This window comes from Poecilia mexicana, unplaced genomic scaffold (assembly GCF_051168715.1).
Source record: "Poecilia mexicana isolate PSO_F unplaced genomic scaffold, ASM5116871v1 scaffold_9, whole genome shotgun sequence".
In the NCBI taxonomy this organism is placed as follows: domain Eukaryota; kingdom Metazoa; phylum Chordata; class Actinopteri; order Cyprinodontiformes; family Poeciliidae; genus Poecilia; species Poecilia mexicana.
Window position 1 is genome coordinate 33,938,040 of NW_028263378.1, and position 26,890 is coordinate 33,964,929.

The 26,890-nt window shown below is 39.4% G+C and overlaps 3 protein-coding genes across 9 annotated transcripts in view; 2 read left to right on the forward strand and 1 right to left on the reverse strand.

Moving 5' to 3' along the window:
* The window catches only part of abca2 (ATP binding cassette subfamily A member 2), a 142,322-nt gene extending 126,684 nt beyond the window's left edge, over nucleotides 1–15,638 (forward strand). For both annotated transcript variants that reach the window (XM_088009186.1, XM_088009187.1), the window contains 12 exons: nucleotides 822–945; nucleotides 1,489–1,621; nucleotides 2,354–2,474; nucleotides 2,561–2,739; nucleotides 3,781–3,922; nucleotides 5,084–5,218; nucleotides 9,232–9,335; nucleotides 9,416–9,508; nucleotides 10,703–10,805; nucleotides 10,882–11,019; nucleotides 11,093–11,302; nucleotides 13,181–15,638. In XM_088009186.1, the coding sequence (XP_087865312.1) occupies nucleotides 822–945; nucleotides 1,489–1,621; nucleotides 2,354–2,474; nucleotides 2,561–2,739; nucleotides 3,781–3,922; nucleotides 5,084–5,218; nucleotides 9,232–9,335; nucleotides 9,416–9,508; nucleotides 10,703–10,805; nucleotides 10,882–11,019; nucleotides 11,093–11,302; nucleotides 13,181–13,216 (1,518 nt within the window). In that variant the 3' untranslated portion in view covers nucleotides 13,217–15,638. The remainder of the gene's footprint in view (nucleotides 1–821; nucleotides 946–1,488; nucleotides 1,622–2,353; nucleotides 2,475–2,560; nucleotides 2,740–3,780; nucleotides 3,923–5,083; nucleotides 5,219–9,231; nucleotides 9,336–9,415; nucleotides 9,509–10,702; nucleotides 10,806–10,881; nucleotides 11,020–11,092; nucleotides 11,303–13,180) is intronic.
* Nucleotides 15,639–16,068: 430 nt separating this feature from the next.
* On the reverse strand, nucleotides 16,069–26,343 carry paxx (PAXX non-homologous end joining factor). 5 transcript variants are annotated; one of them, XM_088009193.1, is made up of 7 exons: nucleotides 26,298–26,343; nucleotides 19,148–19,274; nucleotides 18,980–19,040; nucleotides 18,453–18,636; nucleotides 17,579–17,629; nucleotides 16,833–16,923; nucleotides 16,069–16,756 (listed from the first exon to the last, which is right to left on the reverse strand). In XM_088009193.1, exons 2-7 carry the CDS (start codon nucleotides 19,249–19,251, stop codon nucleotides 16,708–16,710), a joined length of 540 nt encoding a protein of 179 aa, XP_087865319.1. In that variant the 5' UTR covers nucleotides 19,252–19,274; nucleotides 26,298–26,343; the 3' UTR covers nucleotides 16,069–16,707. The 5 variants fall into 5 exon arrangements, 3 of the variants coding, with proteins under 3 accessions (XP_087865319.1, XP_087865317.1, XP_087865316.1); XM_088009191.1 differs by lacking the exon at nucleotides 26,298–26,343 and adding an exon at nucleotides 20,384–20,845 and having other exon boundaries at nucleotides 18,449–18,636; XM_088009190.1 differs by lacking the exon at nucleotides 26,298–26,343 and adding an exon at nucleotides 20,384–20,834.
* Nucleotides 26,337–26,890, forward strand: part of pias2 (protein inhibitor of activated STAT, 2) — a 42,140-nt gene continuing 41,586 nt past the window's right edge. For both annotated transcript variants that reach the window (XM_088009188.1, XM_088009189.1), the window contains exon 1: nucleotides 26,337–26,422. In XM_088009188.1, coding sequence (XP_087865314.1) covers nucleotides 26,409–26,422 — 14 coding nt within the window. In that variant the 5' untranslated portion in view covers nucleotides 26,337–26,408. The remainder of the gene's footprint in view (nucleotides 26,423–26,890) is intronic.

Consider the following 26,890-nt stretch of genomic DNA (forward strand, 5'->3'; position numbering starts at 1 on the left):
TGGAAGAAAACACAGAAGTATTTATTCCCAACAAAGTGGTTTTTATCTGCAGATGCAGCCTTTGCTCCAAATGATGAAGAACTCACTAAATGAATGCTGTTATTGCATCTTATGTTATATTTTATTTTATTATCTTAAAATGAAATTAAATTATTCATTTGCATTTTTAAATGCATTTCTAATATTGTATGAAATAAACTTCTAATTGGTAGAATAATGAGCTGCTAACTAAAATAATGACTTGCTGCAGTAGCAGATGAAACTTAAGAATCAATTTGTCTAAATTAATTCTACTCAATTATTAAAACTTGTTGGTAAAATTTAATGTTTTGTTGAAGATGATGTTTAAAACCGAAAAGCAACAATTATGTTTTCTGCTGCAAATATATTATCTATGTATATTCATATAATATATGACTGTAGTGTATAACATTTAGATTCAGACTCAAACAAACATGGAACAAAATTTGGTCTTATTTACACTGATACTATCTGGTTGACCAATAAGCTGCTTTGTAGAAATGTCACTCATAGCTTGTCATGTGTAGGTTTAAAGTTAAGTAGGTTACTTCAGCCAGCTGACCAACAGTATGCAGCAATAGGTGGAGGAGGGGGAGCATTGCATTACTTTGCTGTTTGCTCCATAGAACTAGAAAAACCTCAGGTCATTTCTCTAGGTTCTCAGTAAAACGACTTTAGACCAAAGATTTTTGGGGTTTTGAACCCGTAGCTTTTTTAAAAAACTCAGTAAAGGATCGTGCATGACTGCAGGAAGCTCTATTTCTTTATCTTTATTTCTGGATCGTTTTCTTGTCCTCCAGGATCTGAAGAGAGTCAACAGTTACCTGAAGTCCTGCTTCCTCATCTTCCCCAACTACAACCTGGGTCACGGTCTGATGGAGATGGCCTACAACGAGTACATCAATGAATACTACGCCAAAATAGGTACCAACAGCACCAAGCTGGCCACACACGGCGGGCAGAGCAATTCCTACCATGTCTTCATAAACCCAAGCTCAGACTGTTACACAACTTAATAATAATAATAATAATCAATTTTATTTATTGCCCGTTATATCCCAATGAACCCATGTTTCCTGTATGGCCGTTCCATTAGTAGAAGAAGTTCTGAGGTCCGGGGTTCTGTGTTAGGCAAAATGCCAGAGAGACAAAGAAACATCAGCAGCTCCGAGCAGCAGGATGCTGAGCTTCACTCCACTTCCTTTCAAATGTGCAAAACCTACTAAATGACATGGTTGAACCACCTCAACCATGTCATTTACCTGGAACAGCAACAGAACACTTTACATCTCATCTGTGGCTGATTGGCAGACAGCTGGCCCTCTTCAACAGGAGCTGCTGGCCCAGCAGGGGAGTGTCAGGCTGCTTAAAGAACCATGTGTGTGTGTGTGTGTGTCCCTGTGTGTGTGTGTGTGTGTGTGTGGGGGCGGGGGTGTGTGTGTGTGTGTGTGTGTGTGTGTGTTACAGGCCAGTTTGACAAGATGAAGTCTCCATTTGAGTGGGATATTGTGACTCGAGGACTCGTTGCTATGACGATAGAAGGCTTTGTTGGCTTCCTTATCACCATCCTTTGCCAATACAACTTCCTGAGGAAACCACCGTGAGTGTGAGAAGAATCATCAGACGAGCCGCAACGCCACTGCACACGACAGGGATTAGCTGGGGGGCTTATTTATGCCAGTATCAGTTTGTCAGAAAGCTGTAGTCACAGTCGTCATGACGACAACAGTATTAATGCATCATATTTTAGAGACTTTGTGTTAATTAGTAGAATATGTGTGCAGAGGAAACATTCAGGTTTGAGTTAGAGAGAATGACTCAGAACATGAAGTTAGTTGTTATTTGATAGTTTTGTATGTTTTCACTTTGTTTTCTTTTTTCTTTTTCTGTAAACTGTCATGTATCTAAAAATCAAAAAGCCCTCTGTCCTGAATTCTGAAAAATACTTAGAAACTGAATTTTCACACTTTTTTACAGGCTCAGAAAATCAATGAGATTATGATTTCAATCATATTTTTCCTATTTCTGTTCAGTCTTGTTAAGAAACATCTCGAGTCATTTTGACTTTCTTAAGGTTCCCTTTAAACAAACCAGACATCTCCTCTAATATTTTAAAGTGCTTTCTGAAATTCTTTCAAAGTTTCTCTTTAGACTCACAGTTAAGACATTAGGAAGATGAGTCTTAAACTTCAAAGAAATCCCATGTTATGTTGACGAAGAGGCAGAGAACCAATTTTTCATTTTTTTTCCTTTATTAATTATTTCTTTTTCATCATGTGAATCTATGAAACAATCCCCAAAGGAACAGCTTGGCATGTGTGGCTGTTTGCAGGAGGGTGCCGGTCAGCTGCCGGCCTGTGGATGATGATGATGTAGATGTGGCCTGTGAGAGACAGAGAGTGCTGCGGGGCGACGCTGACAGTGACATGCTGCAGATCGAGAACCTGACAAAGGTTTGATTCTCTGTTCTACCAGACCAGTTCAAGTTAAACTGTAAGCCAGGCTTGGTGCTTTAAAGTGTTGCTTTGCTGCCCGCCAGGTGTATAAATCCAGGAAGATGGGTCGCATCCTGGCCGTGGACCGCCTGTGTCTTGGTGTCCGGCCCGGGGAGTGCTTCGGGTTGTTGGGAGTTAACGGAGCAGGGAAGACCACCACGTTCAAGATGCTCACCGGAGACGAGTGCACCTCCGGAGGAGAGGCTTTCATCAACAGAAACAGGTCAGAACCAGCTACAAACCATGGCTTCTGTCTGGGCCTGTTGACCTTCCATCTACATATTCTTCTATCCAGCAAGTCTCAAGTCTGAGGCTTTTAGAAACACCTAGCTGTTAGTTATTTCGCCTTGGCCTTTCCACACTAACCTTTCTGTATTAGCTCACTGTGAGTGTGGGAGCTCTGCACCATAGCTATAAGTAAGAACATGTGATTGGAGGCTGGTGTAGGATAGGATTGGTGATAACTGGTAGAATCCAGTTTCATACTGGAATTTTTCCAGTTGCTGTGGAGAAGATGGGACCTTGAGGAGAAAGAAAATCCGTTTTAGATTTCCACTTTCTCATTTACAAATGCTACAAGTATCTTAAGAGGCATTTTGCGAGCACCTTTCATGGAAGCACTGTGGTGGACAGATCACTAATCATTAGTGAACATACATCATCATTGCATAATCTTACTGAGGGGGCTTAGGGTTGGGTCTGGTAGTGAAATGAGATCAAGTCAAGCTTCCAACTGGGGAGATGTGCACACACCTCCAAGTTGTGCATAAGCATGCTTTCTAGGTCCACTGGGGTTCTGCAGCAACTTTTCAAGAAGTAGTTTAATTTGAAAATATAAAATATACATGTTAAGTAGTCCAAGAGAAGATGAGGAAGAAGAAGTACGATCAGTGGTGAGTTGCCACTGAAAGTCCATCGGACTCGACTTCAGAGGAAAGGAGTTTTCTCCGTCGCTGCTCCTTTTCTCTGGAATAATCTACCTTTCCAGATTAGATCGGCCCAGTCTGGATTATTTTAAATTGCTTCTTAAAACAAATTTTTATTATTTTCTGTAACTTTCCTATTGTGATGTTTTATTTTTTTTTATTTTATTTACTTATTTTTATGCTTATTATTTTATCATATATATTTTTTTGTAAAAATAACTGTGCTACAGGATTGAGGTGGTGTGTGTGTGTGTGTGTGTGTGTGTGTGTGTGTGTGTGTGTGTGTGTGTGTGTGTGTGTGTGTGTGTGTGTGTGCGCGCACATGTGTACATTTTCAGCATCCTGAAGGACCTGCTGCGTGTCCAGCAGAGTATCGGCTACTGTCCACAGTTTGACGCTCTGTTTGATGACCTGACTGCCAGGGAGCATCTGCAGCTTTACACTCGCCTTCGGGGCATTCCCTGGAAGGACCAGGAAAGGGTCAGTCTCACACACATACACACACACTTTTTTACTGTTGTAGAGACTTGCCAACCTGGATCAACTGAGCCATTCATTTTGATGAAATCTTTCATCTCTCCCTTAGTGCTGTGAAAAAATATTTGTCTCTTCTGTTACTTTTTGTAAACCATCTTTAAAAAAAAGCTGTGAATAAACCTGGCTGTGTGAGACAGTAGTTATTCCATTCATTAACTATGATTAATTCTATTTTTGGTTTGTTTTCAGGAGCCAAACTCATAGCTGATTACTGTCAGTCTTTAAGAATCAGTAAATGACATAAATAGGAGCTGTGTGACGACACGAAGTGGGCGTAGAGAGGAACTCATTCTGGCCCCATCTAAAGTTGAACAGATGAGAAAGAGAGACAGTGACTCTGAAAATAATGAGTTTTATTTGACATTGGAACAGGTCTCTCTTCAAAATGAGAATTATTAGGCTGTTGTGATGGTGCAGGTGTTGAACACAACCCACATAGGAGGCCTTAGGCTTCACAGGTTGGATTCCCGGCCTGGTGGCCTGTGCCAATGTCTTCTTTCTCTCTCTGTTTACCCACTTTCCTGTCTCAGCACTTTCAAAACAAGGCCACTAGAGCCAAAAAAACTTCAAAAAATGTTTAAATATTTACTGCAATGAGATTTATCCTGTATAAATAAAGGTCAAATAAAAAATGCTTACAAATACTTCAGAGTCACAGTGAGAACTGTCCTCCACAAACAGCAATATGTTTAGAGGCAGCTGTTCATGGACAGCCTGTCCAGGAAGTCAAAGAACAACCAAAGATAAAAACCACAGCAGCCAGTCTGGACTTCAGTCCCACTGAATCTGTTCTGACCTGAAAGAGGCTCGTCCAGCACGGCTGAATTTGAAGGATTTAAGGTTCTTCAAAGGAAGGTGAAAAAAGTCATTATTAGCTACCAAATGCTTGCTGGTAATTGCTGCATCTTTACAGATATATGAGGATATTTGTGGAGGAGTCTTGCTATATCTCTCTAACATGCACACCCTCCCAGTGGATAACATTCATGAGTCACACAAACACAACCCTGGAACGAATCCGAATTGCCTGAGGATCTCAGGCAACTTTCCCTTAAGTGAAAACATCTCCTGCTGAGCTTTAACTATTTCTTTGTGTGACTCCAGGTTGTGCAGTGGGCTTTAGAAAAGCTGGAGCTATCCAAGTATGCAGACAAGCCAGCTGGCACTTACAGCGGAGGAAACAAGCGCAAGCTCTCCACAGCTATTGCTCTGATCGGATACCCGTCCCTCATCTTCCTGGTAAAATGTTTGACTAGATTTGTTTGCTGGTCATAAGAACCAGGAACATGTGAAACTTTTAGATGTTCTTGTAACAGTTTAAGTTGTTTTGAAAAAGGTCAATGAGAAATGGAAAATTGTTGAGACTTTTTAAACTGATTACTTGACAAGGCTTCATGTTCCAAAGCTGAGCTGTCAGCTGCTGCAGCGAGGGTTCACACTGCTTCTACCCACCAGGCCCAGCAGGGTGTCAGAACAGAACAGGACAACTCATCAGTCCATCTGAGGGTCCAACCACACACACACACACACACACACACACACACCCCCCCCACACACACACACACACACACACACTGTCTTATCTAAGAACAATGAAGAGAAACCAGTTTATTGACCAGTCATGTTCTTGGACAGTGAGGAAGCCAGAGCACCCAGAATAAACACTATTCTGAGATTAGATTTTTCTATGTGAATAATTTGACATAATAAAACAAAAACACTGGACATGAATTAATGTCTTTCCAGTAACTAACTATTGATGAGATTAAGTGGCCCTCAATCAAACTAACTAAATGTAGCGGGGCCCCTCTGTAGGGTTAGGTGAGACTGTCTCGCTTTTGGAGCTTGGCGTGGAAAAATGTCTTTAACAAGAGTCTGGATGAGAAGAAATAAGAAATGTATTAAAACCTTGTAATCTGAGAACAGAAGTACAGAGTCAAAGGAGTCTGTCAGTCTGCTCTGACCAACGGGGATCTGGCCTCCTTTTATAGGTTCTGGTCAGTGAAGAGAGACTTGATTGGTTTATAGGTGTGAATCCTTGAGTGTAATATATCAAATATTCTGTGGAGCCCAACACAGATGGTTTTGCCATTTGTCTATTGTTAAGGATAGAGGATTGTTCTCTAATGCTAAAGAGGGGAGAGAAGTCCTGGGTTAGAGAAGTAACACTTCAGATCGTCTCCAGGATGAAGGACACTGGGGGTCTATGTGACAGCAGGTTGACCAGTCCTATGATAAGAATAAACAGGTTGACCAGTCCTATGATAAGACTGTACAGATAAGCTACAGCATCAGAGGGGTGAGGAGCATTTTCTAAAAATGTTCCATTTCAGTCAAAATAAAGAATGGAGAAAAAACAAGTACTGTTCTTCATGTGACATTATGAAGAACATAAAAATCTGAATTCAAAACATGGAACTAGTAACGATAGCTAACTGTCAGTGTTGTGGTACTCGAAGTTGGTCTTGGTCTTAAGACCGGTCTTAAGACCATTTTTTGATGGTCTCGGTCTCGTCTCGGACTCGACCGCATTTGGTCTCGGTCTTGTCTCGGTCTCGGGCGCTGAGGACTCGGCATTTTATTTCAAGACCAGTCAAGACCGCAACTGTGAAAATATCACTAAATGTACAGCATACTGTCCAGTTTATTTGTTAACATCTTTGTTTTCAGTGGATGCAAAACACACCTATTAAAATCCAAGCCACTACGTGTTTCTGTTACTCCCCCCTCCCCTTCCCACCTTTCACTCGCGCGGGCGCTCCAGGACATGCGCAGTGGTTTCCTCTCAGCGGCAGAAAATGTTTGTCTAATCGTCAGTAATATAATAGCGCTGCATAAATCATAAGAAATCCGATGGCCACAGCTAACTCAGCAGCGCTTCGCTTTCACAGACGGTGGGGACAACGTCTTAACTTTTTTCGTCACTTAGAAAAGTAGCTCAAAGAAGGTAAGATCCGTTAACGTGATGCTAGCAAAGCTAGCTGTACAGAGACACATAAGCATTGTGATGAAAAATGTTATCACTCACTGTGCTGAATTATTGTGCGGAGATGTTGACTGACTTGTCGCATATATGGGACAACGCTATGTCCAAAAGTCTGCAATATAGTGATGTGACATTCAGAAACAGTCTATTCTTCTCCACGGCTCTTTACTTATTAGATAGGACTGGAGTGTCGCTCACGGAGAGCCGTTGTTCTATCAGATAGCCATACGCTGTCAGGATAGCATACATGCAGTAAGCATTAAGAAATCCGACCGTCAGAGGAGTTGTCAGTTCACCATACGCAGCAAGTTATGATGAACATAAGTCATTAAATTGTTTTCAATGATAACTATATAGATATACATGTGTTGTCATGGTTTCAAAGTGTATTTAAAGCAGGGTCTGGCTGCAGCTGGAGTCAGCTACAACACACGCTCATGTAAAACTCACTTAACCGCTAAGTCAGAATGCCATACAACTGTTAATAACAAAGTGTATGACGATCTACGTCATGATTCTATGTTGTTGATTAAATGAAATCTTATGGTAATGACGTGTCTGACAGATACAGCCGTTGTTCTATCACATAGCCATACGCTGTCAAAATAGCATACATGCAGTGAGTACCATGCCAACGCATGCGCATTAAGTCCGACCGTCAGTGTAGTTATGATGAAAATAAGTAATTAAATTGTTTATAATATGACATAATATGATAACTAGATAGATATACATGCATTGTCATGGTTTCTAAGTGTGTTTAAAGCAGGTCTGGCTGCAGCTGGATGCCATACAACTGTTAATAACCAAGTGTATGATGATCTACGTCATGATTCTATGTTGCTGATTAAATAAAATCATATGGTAATGACAGCGTATGCATGTCTGAGCTAAGGTATGACTATCTGACAATGTATGCTGATCTGACAGAACACCGTGAGTTCGTGCTAAGCGTATGACGATCTGACCTGACAGAACACCGGTTCTTTGTTCTTGTAATGCTCTGTGTGCACTGCATCATTATTTTATTTAATTATGTACGTTGATATTTAATTTTACAAATAACTAAAACAAGAACGAAAGAGCACGCAGAGCATGCACATTGCTCTTTGATTGTTTTTGTTCAAAGTGGCAGCTGTAATGTCTGCCATGGTGTCAGACTACCTGGCTTCATGTACTGGGAATGAGAGTGAAAACAGTCACGATGAGCGCCTTCTGTTTGTTTACTTCTTGCTTGTTGCTCCTTGGTCAGTGGTCATGGTTGAGCGTTATTTACCGTCAGGGCATTGCCTCAATTGCTATGTTTAATGGTGCAACAGTGGTGGTTTCTTATATGAGCAATATGGGCAAATGCCCAGGGCGTTATGTTTTTAGGGATGGCATGAGACCATCACACTTTTTAGCACATAAATGGAATATTTAATATTGGTAAAATGTATTAAGTATTTAATATCTAGGTGTTTTATGGTAATATGGATCTTTCAGATTATTTTGAGAAGCAATTTCGATCATATTTTACATTTTATTGTGTCATGTAGCGCGGGCCGCTGGTCTTGGTCTTGGCTCGGTCTCGACTCCCCTCGGTCTTGGTCTTGACTTGGTCTCAGACCCCAAAAGTCTTGGTCTTGTCTCGGTCTTGATACACTCTGGTCTTGGTCTTGTCTTGGTCTCGGGTTAGGTGGTCTTGAACACAACACTGCTAACTGTTGAGAGCCATGTTGGTTGCCAGGCAACAGACACCCTGCTATTCAAGGATTCGATCCTTGGATCCTTGAATCTCAGAACAAAATCTAAGGACAGATTATGTATCTGCACTGCCACCTGGTGGGTGTTTGCTAGAACATAGAACGTCCAGATGATGATCTGCTGCTTCACAACACGTTCAAAACACTCAGGATTTATCTGCAAATGTTCTACATCATCCCTTTTGAAATGACTTCATGAACCTGCTGCTGCTGACATGAATTTATGCCTTATAGTTAGTCAGCTATGATTGATATTGATTAACAGTTCTGGGAAAAAGTACAGAAATCTAAAGTATTACTGTCAGGACTAAATACAAAATAATTTAATGTCCAAACAAAAGTGATAACTCAATATTTTTTTTATAGTTTTAATATGTAATTGAATATTTCTAAAAACAAAGTGTTTTACATCTTGAAATGAGATGAAGCAGGTGTGTGTGTGTGTGTGTGTGTGTGTGTGTGTGTGTGTGTGTGTGTGTGTGTGTGTGTGTGTGTGTCTGCTCTGCTCCTGTGTTCTCCAGGATGAACCCACCACTGGCATGGACCCCAAGGCCCGCAGGTTCCTCTGGAATCTAATCCTGGACATAATCAAGACGGGCCGCTCTGTTGTGCTCACATCACACAGGTAGGGGGCGCTGCCTGCAGCATCGTGTTTAACCTTCTGGCTCTGATTGGCTCTAACGTCTTCTTTGATGTATTCACCAGCATGGAGGAGTGTGAGGCACTGTGCACTCGACTGGGAATTATGGTAAACGGCCGGTTTAAATGTCTGGGCAGCATCCAGCATCTAAAGAACAGGTGAAGAACATAACCTTGACTATGCTATTACTGAGATCCACTCTGGTCCACCCTAGTTGTGGATGTCAGCATTTATTTGTCTGTTTTTCTGGAAAACATCTGGACTGGCTACTTTAAACCAGCTGGAGGAGATGATGGAGGATGGATGCCATCTTGTTCTACCTTTAGGGTGAGGGACAGTAAGAAAGCTGCCAGCTGCCTTAGTACAGATGGTGCCTATAAAAACTATTTACTCCCTTGGATGTTTTATCTTTGTATTGCTTTTTAAAATCAATCATTTGACAAAAGATGTTAAAGCAAAATTGCATAAACTATGCATAAATATTCACCCCCTTTAAAGTGACTGACCTAATTCAACAGAGGTCTTGTTGGCCAGCTGATCCCCACTCAGCAGGAAGAATGGAGGAAAACTGCACACAGACTCCCTGCTGGGACAGCAATGATTATTTCTACATGTATTTATATGGAGGAGTTGTCAAAAAAGCCACATTTTGCTGATTGTGATTGAATGGCAAAAGCAACAAAAGGGTGAAATATACAAGGGGGTGAATACAGGATAAAAGGCATCTTAGTTGGATGAAGCCACAAACTTTGCTAGGCTAGTTGTTTATTTTTGTGGATGAGAACAGAACAAATAAACTTAGTTTGTCTGGACTCAAGCTGACCTGCTGGGTCGCTGCAGTTTGCCTCAAAAACAAAGAAAGAATCTGAGAAACAGAGAAGCCAAGTAAATGTTTTAAACATTTTGATTATTTGTTAATCTGACTGAGTTTTATTCATGTCTAAAGAATTTTGTTGGATATTAGCAATTATTTTATGATATCAAACAAAGATCTTTCCTATTTTAAATTCTGACAGGTTCAGGGCAGAAGTTTGGAGAAACAAGAACTACTGGAAATCGCAAATAGACGTAAAGAAACAGAGAAGCTGAACTGATGATTTAAAATGTACAGTATAAAAAACAAAGGCTGCATAAATAAAGTGAATTAAACTGAATTAACAAAATCAACATACTGACAAGAGATCATGTTGTTTAACAAGGACTGGTAATCTGAGCATCATGAGACAGTTGAGAAAATGAAGATTGAATTTCCAGATGACGGCTTGTTGCTAGGAAGTTCAAATGATGAATCAGTGGTTTGGTGGAAGCAAGCTACCACTGGAAGGATGTGTTGTTCTGTGGTCATATTCCAGATTTGGGGATGGCTACATGATAACTGTGAGGACTAAAAGCAGCGGTAATGTGAAGGAGGTGGTGCGGTTCTTCAACAGGAACTTCCCTGAAGCCATTCTGAAGGTAAAAGCCAGCAGCCAGAACATCTGACTCCTAAACCTGTACAGGCGCTTCCTTTAATCTGCTGCCATCTTCCCAGGAGCGTCACCACACCAAGGTCCAGTACCAGCTCAAGTCTGAGCGCATCTCCCTGGCCCAGGTGTTCAGTAAGATGGAGCAAGTGGTGGAGGTCCTGGGCATTGAGGACTACTCCGTCAGTCAAACCACCCTGGACAACGTGCGTCCTCTCAGACTGCGTCCCACAGTTTAATGGGGACAGCTGAATTAACCGATACCTTCTTCCTGTCCAGGTGTTTGTTAACTTTGCCAAGAAGCAGAGTGACAACCTGGAGCAGCAGGAGGTTCTGCCCCCTGGTGGCGGGCAGTCCCCATTGCAGCGCATCTTCAGTTTTCTGAAAGTCCGGCCTGCCAACACAGAGTTGAATTCTCTGATCAGTGAGGCTCCAGAGGAGCTCGAAAGTGATGATGATGAAGGACTCATCAGTTTTGAAGAAGAAAGGGTGAGTGTTATTCCAGATATATCAAAATCCAACAACTGATTATCTGCATCCCTTCTTTGTTCAGTTGGGTTGAGTTTGTAGAGCAGCAGGTAACATCAGTTTATCTCAAGGCCTTTCACAGGAAAACAGATGAAGATTATGAGCTGAGGACACCAACCACCCTTCACTCAATAAATTAGAATATTAATCAATAGTCCAATTATTTTAGAAGCTTTATTAGTAAGTAAAACATAATAATTACTCACAGATGGATGTTTTCCAATTTATTTCAGTTAATTATATTGATTTTCCACTTCCAGCTAATGAAATAATGACATTTAAAATTATAATATTACATCAGACAAATAAAAAACTGCTATTTTTAAAAATGTGAATGTGGGCTTAATAATATGTTTTATACCTGCTTACAGATTACTTTAAAAAGTTACTGACAAACGAGCCTCATCACGTCGTATTTTCTAATTTATTGAATATGACTGTACATCCTGACATCCTGTCCATGTGCATTACAAACTGGATTTGAAACAATTTTTCCACTGCTGATTGTAGAAACCAATGTCAAAGCAGCCTGGAGGGTTACGACGCTCTTTGAACTCGACGTTCTGTCACGTTGGTCATGCAGCTCTCAGTAGATCCACAGAACGAGGAAGTTGATTCCCAGGTTCAGGTGGTGTCAGACGTTCAGAGGAGAAGGTGAAGCCACCATGTTTGCTTAATTTCTGCCCTCCTCACAAATCAACTAGATTTAACTGTTTAACCTGCAGTCTTAGCGTGACAGCAGATGACATAATCAGTCAACTGGGTGACCTGTCACACAAAAAAAACCTGTTAAACTGGCGACCTGCCAGAGCCACAGGAAGGTAAAAACCTCAGGCAGGATTCACTCTGAGACCGGTCGGAGGTTCAAATCCGCTCATTCAGTTTTAGCTACAGAAAAAGCGCCAAGCCACCAAATAAACAACAGTAAACTGACCGATAAGTTTTCGGCCTTGGCGTGCCCTTTGACCCCCACAGACTCACACTGAAGTGTGTGTCTAAACGTACAAGATGTTTAGACACAAAAGATCTTTTTTTCTCCACAATTGTGTTAATAGTAAAGAAGGTTAGATAATAAAAAATCCAATTATATGTTTTTACTTAAAGGAAAATCTCAATGTATCCACAGTGTGAACAGCTGCAGGAGCTTCTGTACTGTGATGAATCCATTATTGAAATAATCATCTAATTTAGATATTGACTGTTAACTCGAGTAAACAAACTAAAAAAGAGCAGGAATGAAGCCAGAACTGTACAAAAGATATAGACATTTAGTATTTAGGATGATTAAACACAGCACAACCAAGAACTTTTCAAATGGCAGTTTTAACTTCACCTGGTTAAAATTCAGCAAATCAAATCTCCTGTTTAGCACTTTTTGTTGTCCAGTTATGAATCTGTTCATCAGCAGCTCAGGCCCACACTGCATGTTATGTACAGCAGAAATGACTCGACATTTTTAGCTGCAGATAGATATTGTGCTACAGATGATCAATCATTCACTGAAGGGATGCTGTTGATGAATTTTAGGTTATTTTGAAGAATTGAATTATTTGTTTACTTGTATCTTTTAATGTATTCCTAATACTGTATAAACCAGGCTTAAGTGGTTAAATGAAAAATCTGCTTAATGTGCCAATTAATTTTATCTGAATAATCATCAGGATAATCGATTATCGAATGTTGATCTCACTAAAACAGGTCCACAGTGACCATGCTGCTGTTCTGTGAAAAACCAACCTTCCCTTTGTGTGTGTGTGTGTGTGTGTGTGTGTGTGGGGGTGTGTGTGTGTGTGTGTGTGTGTGGGGGTGTGTGTGTGTGTGTGTGTGTGCGTGTGGCAGGTGCAGCTCTCCTTCAACACAGACACCCTCTGTTAAAAAAGAAGACCTTAGGAGAGACTGAACTGACCTCACTCTTTTGGACCTCTGAGGTTTAGAGAGTGACCTCTGACCCCAGGGGTCGTTTAGACCTCTGCAGGCTGTGGGTGGGGACAGCAGTGGCTGCAGGAGCAGGATGGAGGGTCACTCCACCCACAGCTTCTCCTGAATGTATGAGTGGCTGCCGTGCAGCTACACCTGGATAGATGATTGTTTGGTTCTGCAGCTTACTTTGACTAGATGGGCCAGTGGAACCAGAGTGGAACCAGAGTGGAACCCTTGCACCAAACTCAGCTTGTCTTGAGAGCATGCAGTCATGATGAAAATGTAATAGTCTATTTTTCTGTGGCAGGAAGAATGATTTATTTTGGATATTGTAAGAACAGCGGATCTTACATGGAGACGCTTTTTGATGTCAGTCACCTAGAGGCCGTGCACACAGCTTGATTATTGTCCTGATGGTGGCGCACTGTTCTCATCTTGCTCTGTGTCAAACAAATGTTTTCCTTTGTGCTTTAGACGCATCATTATATTGTGGACTATAAGTTTTCTGCTGTAGTGCTGACAGTGTGTATAGTGATTTAATAATTACTGCATCTGAACCTGGAGGGACGACGACCGCTCCACCATCACTGTGACACTAAAACCAACTCAGTCCACAATATTTACTACTGGAACTAAGTTCATCTTAATGTTTATTAGTTACAAGATTTCTGTGATGTATTTTATATAAATGTGCAAAAGACAGAAAAAAGATGCATATTTCCAGAAGGCAAAAGTTTGGTTATTTGCTGACATGTGAATTTAAACGTTTTTCATTAGTTTTGTTAAACCCAGTAGTGATTCCTCTTGTTCAAAATTGTTGTTTCATTCCTCCCTTCACAAACCTTTCCAGTCCTGGATTTTGGTTTTAATATTTAAATACTGGTATTTTTCTGATGTGATTGTTAAACTGGAAACCTTTTGATTTTTTATTTTTTTAAATTTTTTGTCTGAAGGTGTATAAGCAGAGAGGGGCATTGTCAGCTTTATTTGTTTTATTGTAAAATCTGATTGAAAAGGCCACATGTGGTTTCTGACAGATGCACATCTGATCACCTGACTGAAGTCACAGCTCTGAACTTTTTCCTGTTAAATTAATGAAAAGAATCATAGATCAGTTTAATTCTTCATTCTTTTGAATGCAAACATATAACTATAGTAATCAGTTTTACCATTAAATTAAATTACGGAAGCGGTGTGTAAGTTGATCCTCACTGCTGCCATGGGAACCATCAGCAAGGAAGAATCAGATGTCCATTAATTCACCAGGCAGAAAAAAACAACATTCACTTGAGATCGATCTGGAAAGAGTTCTGATCATTTCCAAACAATCTGAAGTTCATTAATGTGAAAAAGAAAGTTGAGATAGGAAACCTGCCAACCCCAAGAGGAAAGGCCCACCTCAGACTCTTCAGGCTTCAGTTAGCATGCTAAAGGTTAAAGTTCATAAAAACACCTTTAGAAATATTGACCCAAAACTACAGTTGAATAAATCCAAAACCTTCTGAAGAGCAGAAGAGACCAGAGATATTTGACCTTAACTTTTATCAACCACTGCTGACACAAGTCAGTGATTGTAAATACAGCAGAACATCCACAGAAGAAAAAGAAAACTCAAAAGTGTTCCATCTGGCCCATTCAAAGTCTAGAATGGGCCAAGCATTGAATGAAATGCTGTGGTGAGACCTTCACAGTGGAGCATTTAGAAATGCTGAAGATGTTAAAGTGGAGACTTTCAATTAGTCACACACTGGGTGTGTTCAGTTATCATACCTTTATGATGATCTTATCACAAACTGGTTTAGTTTCAGTTCATAGAACAAAACATCAACACTTACATTGAAAGTACCAGTGATCTGTTTATTTATTGACCATTTTCTACATGTACTTCTCAACTAGGACATCAGAAATGAGTTTATAGTTTACTGGCACTACAAATCAGCATCAACCTGTTTCAGACCAACAGGGCAGTAATTCATGTCACCAGCAGCAGCAGATTTATGCAAACTTACAAAAAGATTGGTTGAAATCTGGAACTTCAAAACTTGTATTTGGAGGTGATGAGAATCAGCAGATTGTCATTTGGGTGATGTGTTTTATGTTAGCATTTTATTCTAATAAAGAAGCAGTCGTTTCCCTGAGATAAAGGTACAGTCACCCAACGACCCTTAATGTTAAGCTTTACCTTGGGCTTAGCAGTGCTGGATAATATTCAGTCTGCTAAAGAAAACTTTTGTGCTCAGAAATGTTGATTCTTTTTCATTTGGGGCTCTTGATTTTGTCTTGTTTTCACATCAGCAAATTTAAACATAACTTTCCATGTTCAGCCTGCTCAGATGTTCCTAATAAAGCTTTCTGTGAGTGTAAATTCACACAGACAGCAACATGGTCGATTTTCTTTATTGGCTACATTAGAAACTCACCAATAAAAATGTCAGGCCAGAATCAAGTCACTGCATTCCCACACATTTCATATTGAACTTCCCGAGTCAAATGTTTAGTTCTTTAACATCCCATTTAACATAAAACGCAAATAACTTCACTATGAATTTATGGGAAATATGTTGCGGGAAGGAGGAACAAAAAGGACATGAGAAAAGAAATTAAGAAAAGAATGTAGAAAGGCAGACAAGGGAGAACAAAAGGAGGAATGGAAAGAGGAGTCAAAGGACAGTGAGAAGAGGAAGGACACAAGATGCAAGGAAGAAAAACAGGAAGCCAGGGGAAAAGGGAAGATCATACAGAAGAATGAATGGAATTGAGAATACAACATCTCTACAATATAGTGGGAATAAAATCTGGAAGTACAATTTTTTCTATTTTCACATTTTATTTTTCTGCATTGATCCAGTCCTGGAAAAAGACAATTAAATTCCAGATTTTTCCAGTCATTATAATGACAACTTGTCTCTTGTCTCAAGTTTAGAGTCATCAGTGATCCAGCACAGAAACTTTAACATGAATCCTAAAAAAAAGGCACAAAATGATCCTTCAGGTCTAGAATGTTTCTTCAATTTTTAGCTCGACTGCAAATACTCCATGAATTCTGCTCGCCATTTTACATTACAATTCCAGCATTCACCACAACTCTGAACTTAGAATTTAACTAAAACATAAAGAACACCATGTTCTAATTAAAGCAAGGATAAACAAAGTGAAGGACAGTTTCTACCCAGCAGCACATTGAACGGACCATGTGCACTGAACACACACTTCCCATGTTATCATGTGAGTGATGGCTCATGTGCAACTGTCTGTTGCATGAATTAACCTTTTGTAAGAGAAGGCACCTAATGTCATAATCCATGTATTTATTTCACGTATCTTATGACAAAGTTTATTATAATCCAAATTAAAAACATTTAATAAAAGTACAATATCAGTGCTACCTTACGTGGTTAGAAAGATGAGTCCCTCAAAGGTCAGAACAAAATTTTTATAAAAATGAATCAGACTTCATCTTCATCATCAAAGGCTACACCAGTCGCTTGCACCTTTCTGCAAAAAAACAGAAGCTGCTGATCCAGACAGACAGACAGAAGCTAACAGACTGGGATGTTAGACTGAACGTTACTTCTTAGTGCCGGGGTTGATCAGTGAAGCCCCAGGAAGCCTCCTCTTGGTCGCAGCGCCGTTCTGCTGCTGCTGCTGTCGGGGTTTCAGATCTGAAAAAGAGCTTTCAGACTGAAATTCACAATAAGCAATAAATCAATTAATCACATGATAAATGTTCATGATTTATTGTTTTCTCATCCCTCACTACATTATCAGAACATCAAGAATTACTCTTCAAACTCTACACTGGAGATAAAACCTGCTCATTGGTCAATAGGTTACAAAAATAAAAATTCACATACATTTAGTACAGGCCCATTAAAAAAAAATTGCAAATGGAGTTACTAAAATAAATAAACTTATCAATTTTCTAAGTGAAAAACATACAGAGTATTTCCACAGAAATTAGTAGAGATGCACCAGTATGAAAATGGGGGCCAATATCAATATCTGATGTAAATAATTTATATATATAAAAAAACAACCTTCAGTTAAACTCCCTGTAATCCTGCACTGCTTCACTTTTACTGCTGACCAAGTTCTTTTCAGAAGATACTTTTAATCTGACAGCCCTCAGTGGAATCCAAACAATTTGTTCCTGAAGATCCTGGGTTGGAATTCAGCCCTGTGGTTTTCCTGCATCTTTTCATTGTTTTATAATTATAGAGTCTGTGGTGTTTATAGATCGTTTTCTTTTAAATCCAAAAATTTGTTTCTCATTTCTGACCTCCTAAATTGTGGCCCTGGGACGGGACAGAGGCTTACCTGCTGGGCATCGCTGCAGGCTCTTCAAAGGACTCACAGCTGAGCTCCCACCTGGAGGAAGACAAAACCATAAAAACCTGCATCCAATCTGGAGAACTGATACTCTCAGAAACATCTCCAGAAAAGGAGCTGGGACACGATCAAATCCCTCAGCACAATCAGCAAAACTAAAGTGATAAACTGAACTGAAACTCTAAACACTGACAGAAGGACTCAGATTGCTACTTTTTCCCGTTTTACCTGTATTACTGAATACCATGTTTGTGTTGCTTAGAGCTGCAGCTGCACCAGGGTTCAGAGCCACATTGTGTCTGTGCCAGAGCCGTTTCTCATTATTGTGGTCAGATTTTAAGTCCAGCTGTCTTTTCTGGGATATGTGTTCTTCCCTTCATGCCTCTAAAGACATGATATTTCAAGAAACATTAGAAAAACTCAGCTCTGGTGGCAAGTCTCTGATTTAAATATCACATTAAGCTAACTTAAGATCTGTGTGCTGTTGTCAGTCTTGGCCAGGATTCTCTTGCAGAAGACATTTTCAATCTCAGTGGAATTTTCCTGGTGAAAAACAGGTTAGATAAAAATAAGAAAATAAAACTAAGTAACTGTTTATGTCCCAGTGGGCCAAAAACTGATAAGTGGTAACAGTAAAATCATATAACTCTGTAAATGCAGATTGATACTTGGAAAAACATGATCCCATGTGGACCCAGGTTAGGTTCTAAGACTTTCCCGGGAATCCCCCTCTTTTATCACAACTAGCACAGAGTTTCAATTTTGTGATTCCAATTGAGTTAGGAAGCCATGCAGCAGCAGACCACTGAAGCACTCAGAGCTGGTTAAGAGGCCACAGGATGGAAGAAGAGGACAAACAGACTGTCAAGCTGAGTCAGTGTGTCAGCCATGGTGAAGAGCAGCTCCTTGAGCGCCTCTGTGGCCTGAGGAGCCTCCATCCTGGTGAGGGTCACACTGAACGCGGCTGGCCTGGAGCCGGAGCCCACATGAAGAACTGCCCTGGTGTGCTGAACCACAACTCTCACATCCCCATGAGGCTCGACGTCCTGCAGGGACAGGTCAGTACTCTCAACAAGGCAGCTCAAAGTGCTTTACATGATCCAAACAGAACACGATAAACAAGAGATGCATTGAAAAGTTTTGATCCACAGTAGAATTCATTCATGCACCATTTACTTCAGCTGTAAACAGGTGGCTTTTCAGCCTTATTAAAGGAACTCAGTTTTTCAGCTGCTTTGCGGTTTCTTTGGACGCTTGTTACAGATTTGTGGTTCATAATCTAACCATTTTTATGAGACTATCCCCCCGCTTATGAGACTAGTACGAGGCGCATTAGTGGGCGTCTCTTATTTTGATTTCTGAAAGGTGGCAACCCTAGAGGAGATCTACCTGCGGCTTCAGGACGTCCTCAGAGCAGTCTGCGCTCCAAACAGCTGCTGCGTCCGTCACACTGCAGGACATGGAGACACTGACCATCATCACCAGTCCAGGTTTCTGCTGCAGCCTGCATTCTTTTCACTTTATCCACAGCTGATCAGATCAGATGATCTTACTCACTTAACACAGAGTCCTCCTCCTCCCTTCCTGCGGGTGAAGCACACATATCGATCCTGGCTCTTCATATCCACCACGGTGCAGAACCAGTTCCTATGCCTCTCCATGATCCTCCTGAGCTCAGCGGAACCTGAAAAAGAGGAAACGTATCACTGTGAAACTCAAACTTCAGCACATCCGCATCCTATTCACAGATGTGAAAGTTTCACATCTGTGAATGGGTTGAAACCATAGACATAATATAAGGATAGACGCCTCATGGACCGCTCTCGCCTATTGTCGCTGACGAGATTTAGGGCGGCCATCTTGGAGCGGTACTCCACTCCACTCAGCGTTATGTGTTTAGCAGCACAATGACTATCAGTGGATTTAATCGATCATAACACACTTTTTTGTTACTGTAAACCATATTCAAACATCTATCAAAGCAACATTTATAAACAATTGTATTTTTTAAGTATGTTTTTAATACATAGTTCATCATATTTAAATATGCTTAGTGGCTATAACAATAGAACAGGAATGGAATATTCTGATATCGATGTATGAAGAGCATATTACAAAGCACACAGCTGTTCATAATTTATTTAATAAATTATTTAGTAATATCAATATATATTTATATAACTATACAAACACTAATAAATAAAGATAATGGCACAGCACAAATAAATGATTAATACTGAATTTTATATATATATATATATATATATATATATATATATATATTATATATATATATATATAAACTAAAATATGTTTTTCAGCCAACGAGTCCAAAATCTGATGTGAGATTCATCCGTGCTGCAGTGAATCCGTCTCTCTTTATAGATTTCTCCCTCTTCTTCCTCACATCGTGTCTTTAGGAAACTTTCAAAACAAAAATGGAAGATTTAGGATGTATCTTACTTTGACAGAGTGAAAGAATATAAATAATAGTCTTTACCACCTGTGTAAACTTTGCCGGTGAATGTTATAACACATAATATAAGTTTTATAATATGTGTTATATTGTTTCATTTCTAATATAGGCCCTTGTGTCAGATAATCTAAGTCAATGTTAGAGAATAATTATTTTTTTTTTAGATTTACGGAATCTCAGTTAGCCTTCATAGCGGGGCTGAACCCGTATTACACCAAGCACTGTAGCTAATATTAGCTGGTATCTCGCCGGTGGACATAAATACAGTAAAGTAATATTCTAATCACAATATATACACAATAATATGTCCATCTTACTTGTGAAATGTTGTCTGTGGAGCCCTCGCATCAATAATCCATCGATCCGAACAACAATATCCCTCAGTGCTGAGGCATCTTCTGCTGTTTTGATTGAGCAAAGTAGGAGGGTATACCGCTCCAAGATGGCCGCCGTATTTCCTGCGCCGGAGCGGTCCATGAGGCGTCTATGCTTATATTATGTCTATGGTTGAAACCCTAAAATAACCTCTGACCTATCGAGCTTTAAGACTTAAAACCGACTTTTACTACCCTCTCAACCCTCCCAACCGCAGCTATATTCAAACTATACTAATAAATTGCCCCGTTTTGGAAGGCGCATGCGTGAACAGGTGCCCTTAAAGCTTAAACTGTTTTTATATTGCGCATGCGCTGATAGGAAGTCCTTCATCCTTGTGTTTTATTGGAGGATTATTATATAATCCTTGAGTGTTTACCGCCACCTACCGCACCGGAATGTGTACGACATTGACGGACAAAAAAAAAAAAACATCTGAATTCTAGAAAACAACCAACCCGTGTTCTCTGACGTTTTACGTGTCTTTTTTCTTTCTTTCTTTCTTTTTTTTAATATTGAAGCAATTGTAATGAGTACGGAAGAGGATTAGGACCACTGGGGAAAAAAATCTGACTTTTTTATCAGAATTCTGAGATTAAAATATGAATTTTGACTTTAATCTCAAAATTCTGACTTTAATCTCAAAATTCTGAGATTAAAGTCAGAACTGTTTAACTTTTTGTCCCCAGTGGCCCTAGTCCTCTTCTGTACAATGAGAGGGAACTTTTTGAAAAAATACATTTATGCATGCAATGTTGTTTTATAATTATTACAATATTGACTAGAAATTCCACATTTTTTCTTTCACAAATAAACCAAACTGAACATTTTGAAATGAGAAGAAATCTACATTTGTGGCTTTGGAGGACAGGAAGTTGTGAAACAGCTTTCATAAATTTTGTGCTTCAACACTCATAAAATATGTTCTTGATTATTTCCAGCTGAGTTCTACAAAAAACACAATTCCCTACATAAAAAATAAACCTCTTATGAATTCATTTGAAGGATATATGTTGTTTATTATTTTAAAATGTAGTTCTTTATATTTAGGAGGAATTGGGAATTTCAAATAATTTGTCCTAATTTTATATATTGTACATTTGTAAGGTGAGAGTTCTTTTTGTTTTCCCGGTTTATATTTTATATATTGAATATTGGTTAAAAAAATCTGTCGCTGTATTTTTTTCTCTATTGTTGCTACATAATCAATTTGAATCTTATGTAATCTTGATATTGGGAGATTGGATAAACTATTTTTAACTGACTGAATGAGGACATTAGGAATAGCATAAATTTCTTCAATGTAAGTTGTTATCAAACAATCAGTTTCAAATGTTAAATTCTTCCAAATTGAAGATGTTACCTTATTCAAGATCTTTTTACATTTATCAATTTTGTCTTGTAAATTATTTCTCCCAGTATGGGCTTTATATTTAGTAATGCAGATTCATAAATATTTAATATTATTTTCTACTTGGAAAATCGGAGATTGAAGAACCAGAACAGTTGTGAATGGTTCCAATTTCACATGTATTTCAATCAATCAAATTTTATTTGTATAGTACCTTTCAGTAACAAAGTAATTCAAAGTGCTTTACATCATAAAAACACAAAATACAAAGTCATACAACACACAGTCAACAACTGAAACATTATATTTGCCATCATTACACATCAGATTATTGATTTTTTCATGATTATGTTTCAAAAGCAACTCTGAATAGGTGGGTTTTTAGTCTAGATTTAAAGGAACTCAGTGTTTCAGCTGTTTTGCAGTTTTCTGAAAGTTTGTTCCAGATTTGTGGTGCATAGTTAGTTTTCTCTTGCTCTCGATGAAGGCGGACGCTTTTTTCCTCTGCTCCTTCCCTACCCATGCCTTCCCTGCTTGCTCTGTTTTTCTTCTGTCTTTTTCTATATTTTTGGAGCCTTTTTCTGCACATCTTCCAGATCTACAAGTTATGGATCTGGTCAACCGATCTCTCAATGCAATTGATCAAAGTTTTGACAAGAAGTCTGGGCACAAGAGAGCCTCTTGTCCTGCAGGGACAAACCCAGCGGGATTCACCCTGGATTTATTCATGATAACAGGATTTCTGCTGTTTGGAGCTTGTAGATTCCTGGATTATCGACAAATTTGTGACAAACTTGGCCGAACTAGCAAACACTCAGACTGTTGGTGTGGACAGAGATGAGGACTCTAAAACTCACTAACTGAATGGAATCGATCTTGGAGAAGTTGCTAGTTTCAGCTCAGTGGAACGACCAAACTAATTTGGATGATTGGGAACTGAGATGTATTGGAGAGACTTTAGGGAAGATTGAAATTTATAATCTTCCCGACCTAAGACATTCTGTATCTGAATTGGCTTTCCCCATGTGGCCTTGGAAGGGCTGCATATTTCTAATCTCCTTGAAGATATGTAAACACAATGCTCTTCCCTCCTCACCTCCTCCTGTATCTAGCTGTGAAGCTTTTGGAGTTCTGCCAGGAGGCTGAGCAATGTGGTTTCATGGCCCTGTCGATGTCACCGCCTTCACCCATATCTTTGCTTTGGCCTTTGTTTTGTCTGAATTGTTGTCATCTGCCCTAATGTGTCATTTCTTCTTTTTTAAATTAAATTTGTTTTAATCTGTTAGAAACTATGGAGTACTCCATATTTAACCCATTATTTTAGTTTATTAGTAATATCAGAAATTGTTGAGTATGCACTTTTTAGATCAACATTATACAGCCCAGAAATGGGCTTAGAATTACTATGAACTTAGAATCTAGAAATAACAGGAACAGTCACCACTTAGTTACTTTTATACTACTACTTGTTAGATACTGTGACTACTTACTTTTAACTCAGAAAAGGATTTAGAACAAACTCAGAAATTAGTTCTATTTTTTTTTTTTTTAGAAACTGTGGACTATTCACTACCTAAATCAGTGTTTCTCAACCCTGGTCCTACCGCTCCCCTGTCCTGCATATTTTAGGTGTTTCCCTTCTGCCACACACCTGAATTGTATCTCTGGGTGATTAACAGGCTTCTGCAGTACTTGGTGGTCATGCAATCATTTGAATCAGCTGTTCTGGAATAGAGGCACATCTAAAACATGCAGAGTAGGGGGGGTGGTGAGGACCAGGGTTGAAAAACACTGACCTAGACCAATACAACATTAACATCAATATTAGATTCTTTTTCTTCTTTTTTCTTTCCTTTGGTTTGTTATTTTGTTTGTATTTCCTTTTAATTCCAGTAAAGCACTTTGTATTGCCTTGTTGCTGAAAATGTGCTATATAAATAAAACTACCTTACCTTACCATAGAAGCTGAATGCTGCTTCTCGTTTGGTTCTGGTTCTGGGGATGCAAAGCAGAACCAGAACCTGAGGCGTCTGGAAGGTTGATACAACAGCAGCATGTATTGTGGTGCTAAACCGTTCAGTGATTTACAAACTCACAGTCTGAGCTACAGGGTGTCAGTGTAGGGACTATCTTCCTGGTTTTAGTCAGAACAGCAGCAGCAGCGTTCTGGATCAGCTGCAGCTGGATAATTGATTTTTTTAGGCAGACCCGTTGCAGTAATCAATGCTAATGTCTCATGATCTTGCTGAGACACTAGTTCTCTAATCCTGGAGATGTTCTTCAGGTGATAGAAGGCTGACTAATTATGGTAGATAATCTTATTTCCTGTTATAACTTTATCTAATGAGATCATATAAATATTGAAAAAGAGGGGTCCTAGAATTGAACCTTGGGGTGCACCACATGTGACTTCTGTCCACTTCGATGAGAAGTTGTTTCCTATTTAAACAAAGAAATCCCTATTGTTTAATTGCTTCCAGTGGAGAAGAGCTAGAACACTGCAACTGGACACTGATCAGATGCAATATACAGAGACTTTTGGCAGGTCATGAGAAGTTGCACATGTGTATTAGATTTCATGATTCTCTTTCAAAGGATGGCTTGGGCTGATTTCTTTAACCCTTGTGTTTAGAAATGGGGTCCAACTGACCCCACACATGTAAAACTTGTATCATTTGCCATAGTCCTCTACATATGCCTCAGTCCTCCCATGCACAAGGGTTAAATCATTCTAGAGAGGGTTGTTGAGAATGTAGGCCACGCCCACCAGATATTGGAAAGCAGTCCTGTAGGGCAGTGTGTCTTGAGGACCAGGGTTGGGAACATGGGCGTAGGTTTGGGTAGGGACGGTAGGGACATGTCCCGACCAATATTCACGGGATATGAAAAAGTCCCGACCAATTTTTGCCATATTGGCTCAAAGAACGTGGATCTACGATCTTTGATTAGCAGCAACAGGCGGTGCGCGGAACGGAAGCTTCTTAGTTTGACATTTATTATGAGCCTCCGAGACCGTGTCGGAACGGTGCTGTCGGGGGGGTGGGGGGAGGGGGAGTCAGTTGAATCGTCGGACGTTCTTTGATTAGCTGCAAAAGGCGGCGGCTAGCTGGGCACACGCGTCTCCTTCTGAGTCTCCGAGACCATGTCGCCACCAAAAAAGAAAAGGACAGACATTAGAAGTTATTTCGCTACGTCGGCTGTAAGTACAGTGAGTGGACCCATAAGTTAGATATCACGCAACGCATTTGTTGTAAAGTCCGGTGTTTAGTAAGGTCAGCACTGAATGTGAGGTAGAATAGGTCTGTTAATTATGTAATATTTTTTCTTTTTTATTTTATTATTGATTTCTTCTTATCTGCAATTGTGTTTGCTGTATCCAGAGGATATTTCTTTTGATCTTACTTGTAACGTTTGCTGAATTTTGTAAAGGAAAAAGTAAAGTGTTCTTGAACTGATCTGCTGAGTATGACTGTATCTGGTTGTATACACAAGATGTATGATATGGTTATGGTTGGGGGGAGGGGGTTATTAAGCCAATGTGGTTTCCCCCCCTTCTCAAAAATGTTCGGTGCTCTTGGGCATTTCACTGTGCTGCCGGGGGGGTGGGGGGGTCAAGGTCCCCACCAAAACTTAGACCGAACCTACGCCCTTGGTTGGGAAACACTGCTGTAGGGATCGATTATATCATTTGACTGGTTTCACTTATCAGGAGGTTGGCCTGCTACTGTTTCAGTGTAGCTTAGTTTCAGTTTAGTTTAGTTTAGTTTTAGGTAGGGTTATTTATTCTGGGTAGTTATTGACTAAAATTATTTTTTTGGATTTTGTTTGGGTTTAGGGAAGGGGGACTCTATTGTTCAGCCCTCTGACTCATTTTAAAGGGACTGTTTCATTTAGATTGAAGAAACTAGTGGAAGAGGAGCTTTATTTCTTTGTGGTATTCTCCAGTGATTTTGTGTGAGTGTGTTTTTGTTGGGGAGCACCTGAGTGTTATTTCTTTTCCTTATTCATTATTTTTCCCCAAAGCAGCAAACTAAATATTCCCAGGGAGAGCATCGACCTTTGTTTAAGATTTTGTTATTTTGTATAATAAAATAAACTCTCTGTGATTATTCATGCCCTTAAATCAGGGCATCTGTGAATTCATGAACCAAATAAAATCAAATTTGGAAGCAGTGCCTTTGCTAATTCTTACAAACATATTTGTGTAAAGGTTTGGTAAAAGGAGGATTTAAGGTTCTTTAAACACTCTCTACTATTAGCAGTGATTGTACTCAAAGTCACAATAGGAAATAAGCATTTATTACTCCAGTTTTCCTCACGTTTGGTACACAAATATACATTTACTTGGTACATTTTTGTTTTCAGAAAATGTCAGTCAAAGCAGTTTAGCGAAATGCAACCAAACTGTTTTTATCTGTATTTTTGTGATTGTATTTAAATTATATAATATGTTTTACGATTACAATGAAATGTAAAAAGAAGAATAAAATATAAAAACACCCTACCTGAAAGAAAAAACAAAAAAACACCCTACCGGAAGTATTTTCTTTTAGCACATGCGCAAATGAGCTAAGGTATAACGGAAATACTGACCCGGAAAAACAAAATGGCAAAAAATGGGGGATCACAGGTAGGCGAAAACAAAAAGGCATTGTAATCTTGGTTATGTTGACTTTTCATGACGCTATGAAGGTAGAAAAGCTGTAAATATATAACACTGTGAACTGAAAAAGTTGGAGGACACTTATACGCATAGAGTTTCAATGTACTACAGATCTTAAAACACTTCTAAGAATAGCCTTATGCTAACAGTTTTACTTTTCACAAAGCAGCTCCTTTGTGTTTTATATTTTGAAAATGTACTGCTTACTAAAATTATTTTTTTTACATTTCTAAATGACAGTATCGACGGGTATGATTGCATTAAATGATAATTAAAAATAGTTTCTAACACCTTACAGGGACTACTATTACCATTGTCCTTTGTACGAGCTCGGTTTTGTGGAATGATTGAATATTTATTGGAGTAGACAAAGGAAATGTTGATCATAGATGTTTGTGTTGCATTTTTATATGGGTCTAAAGCAGTCGTTAGCAG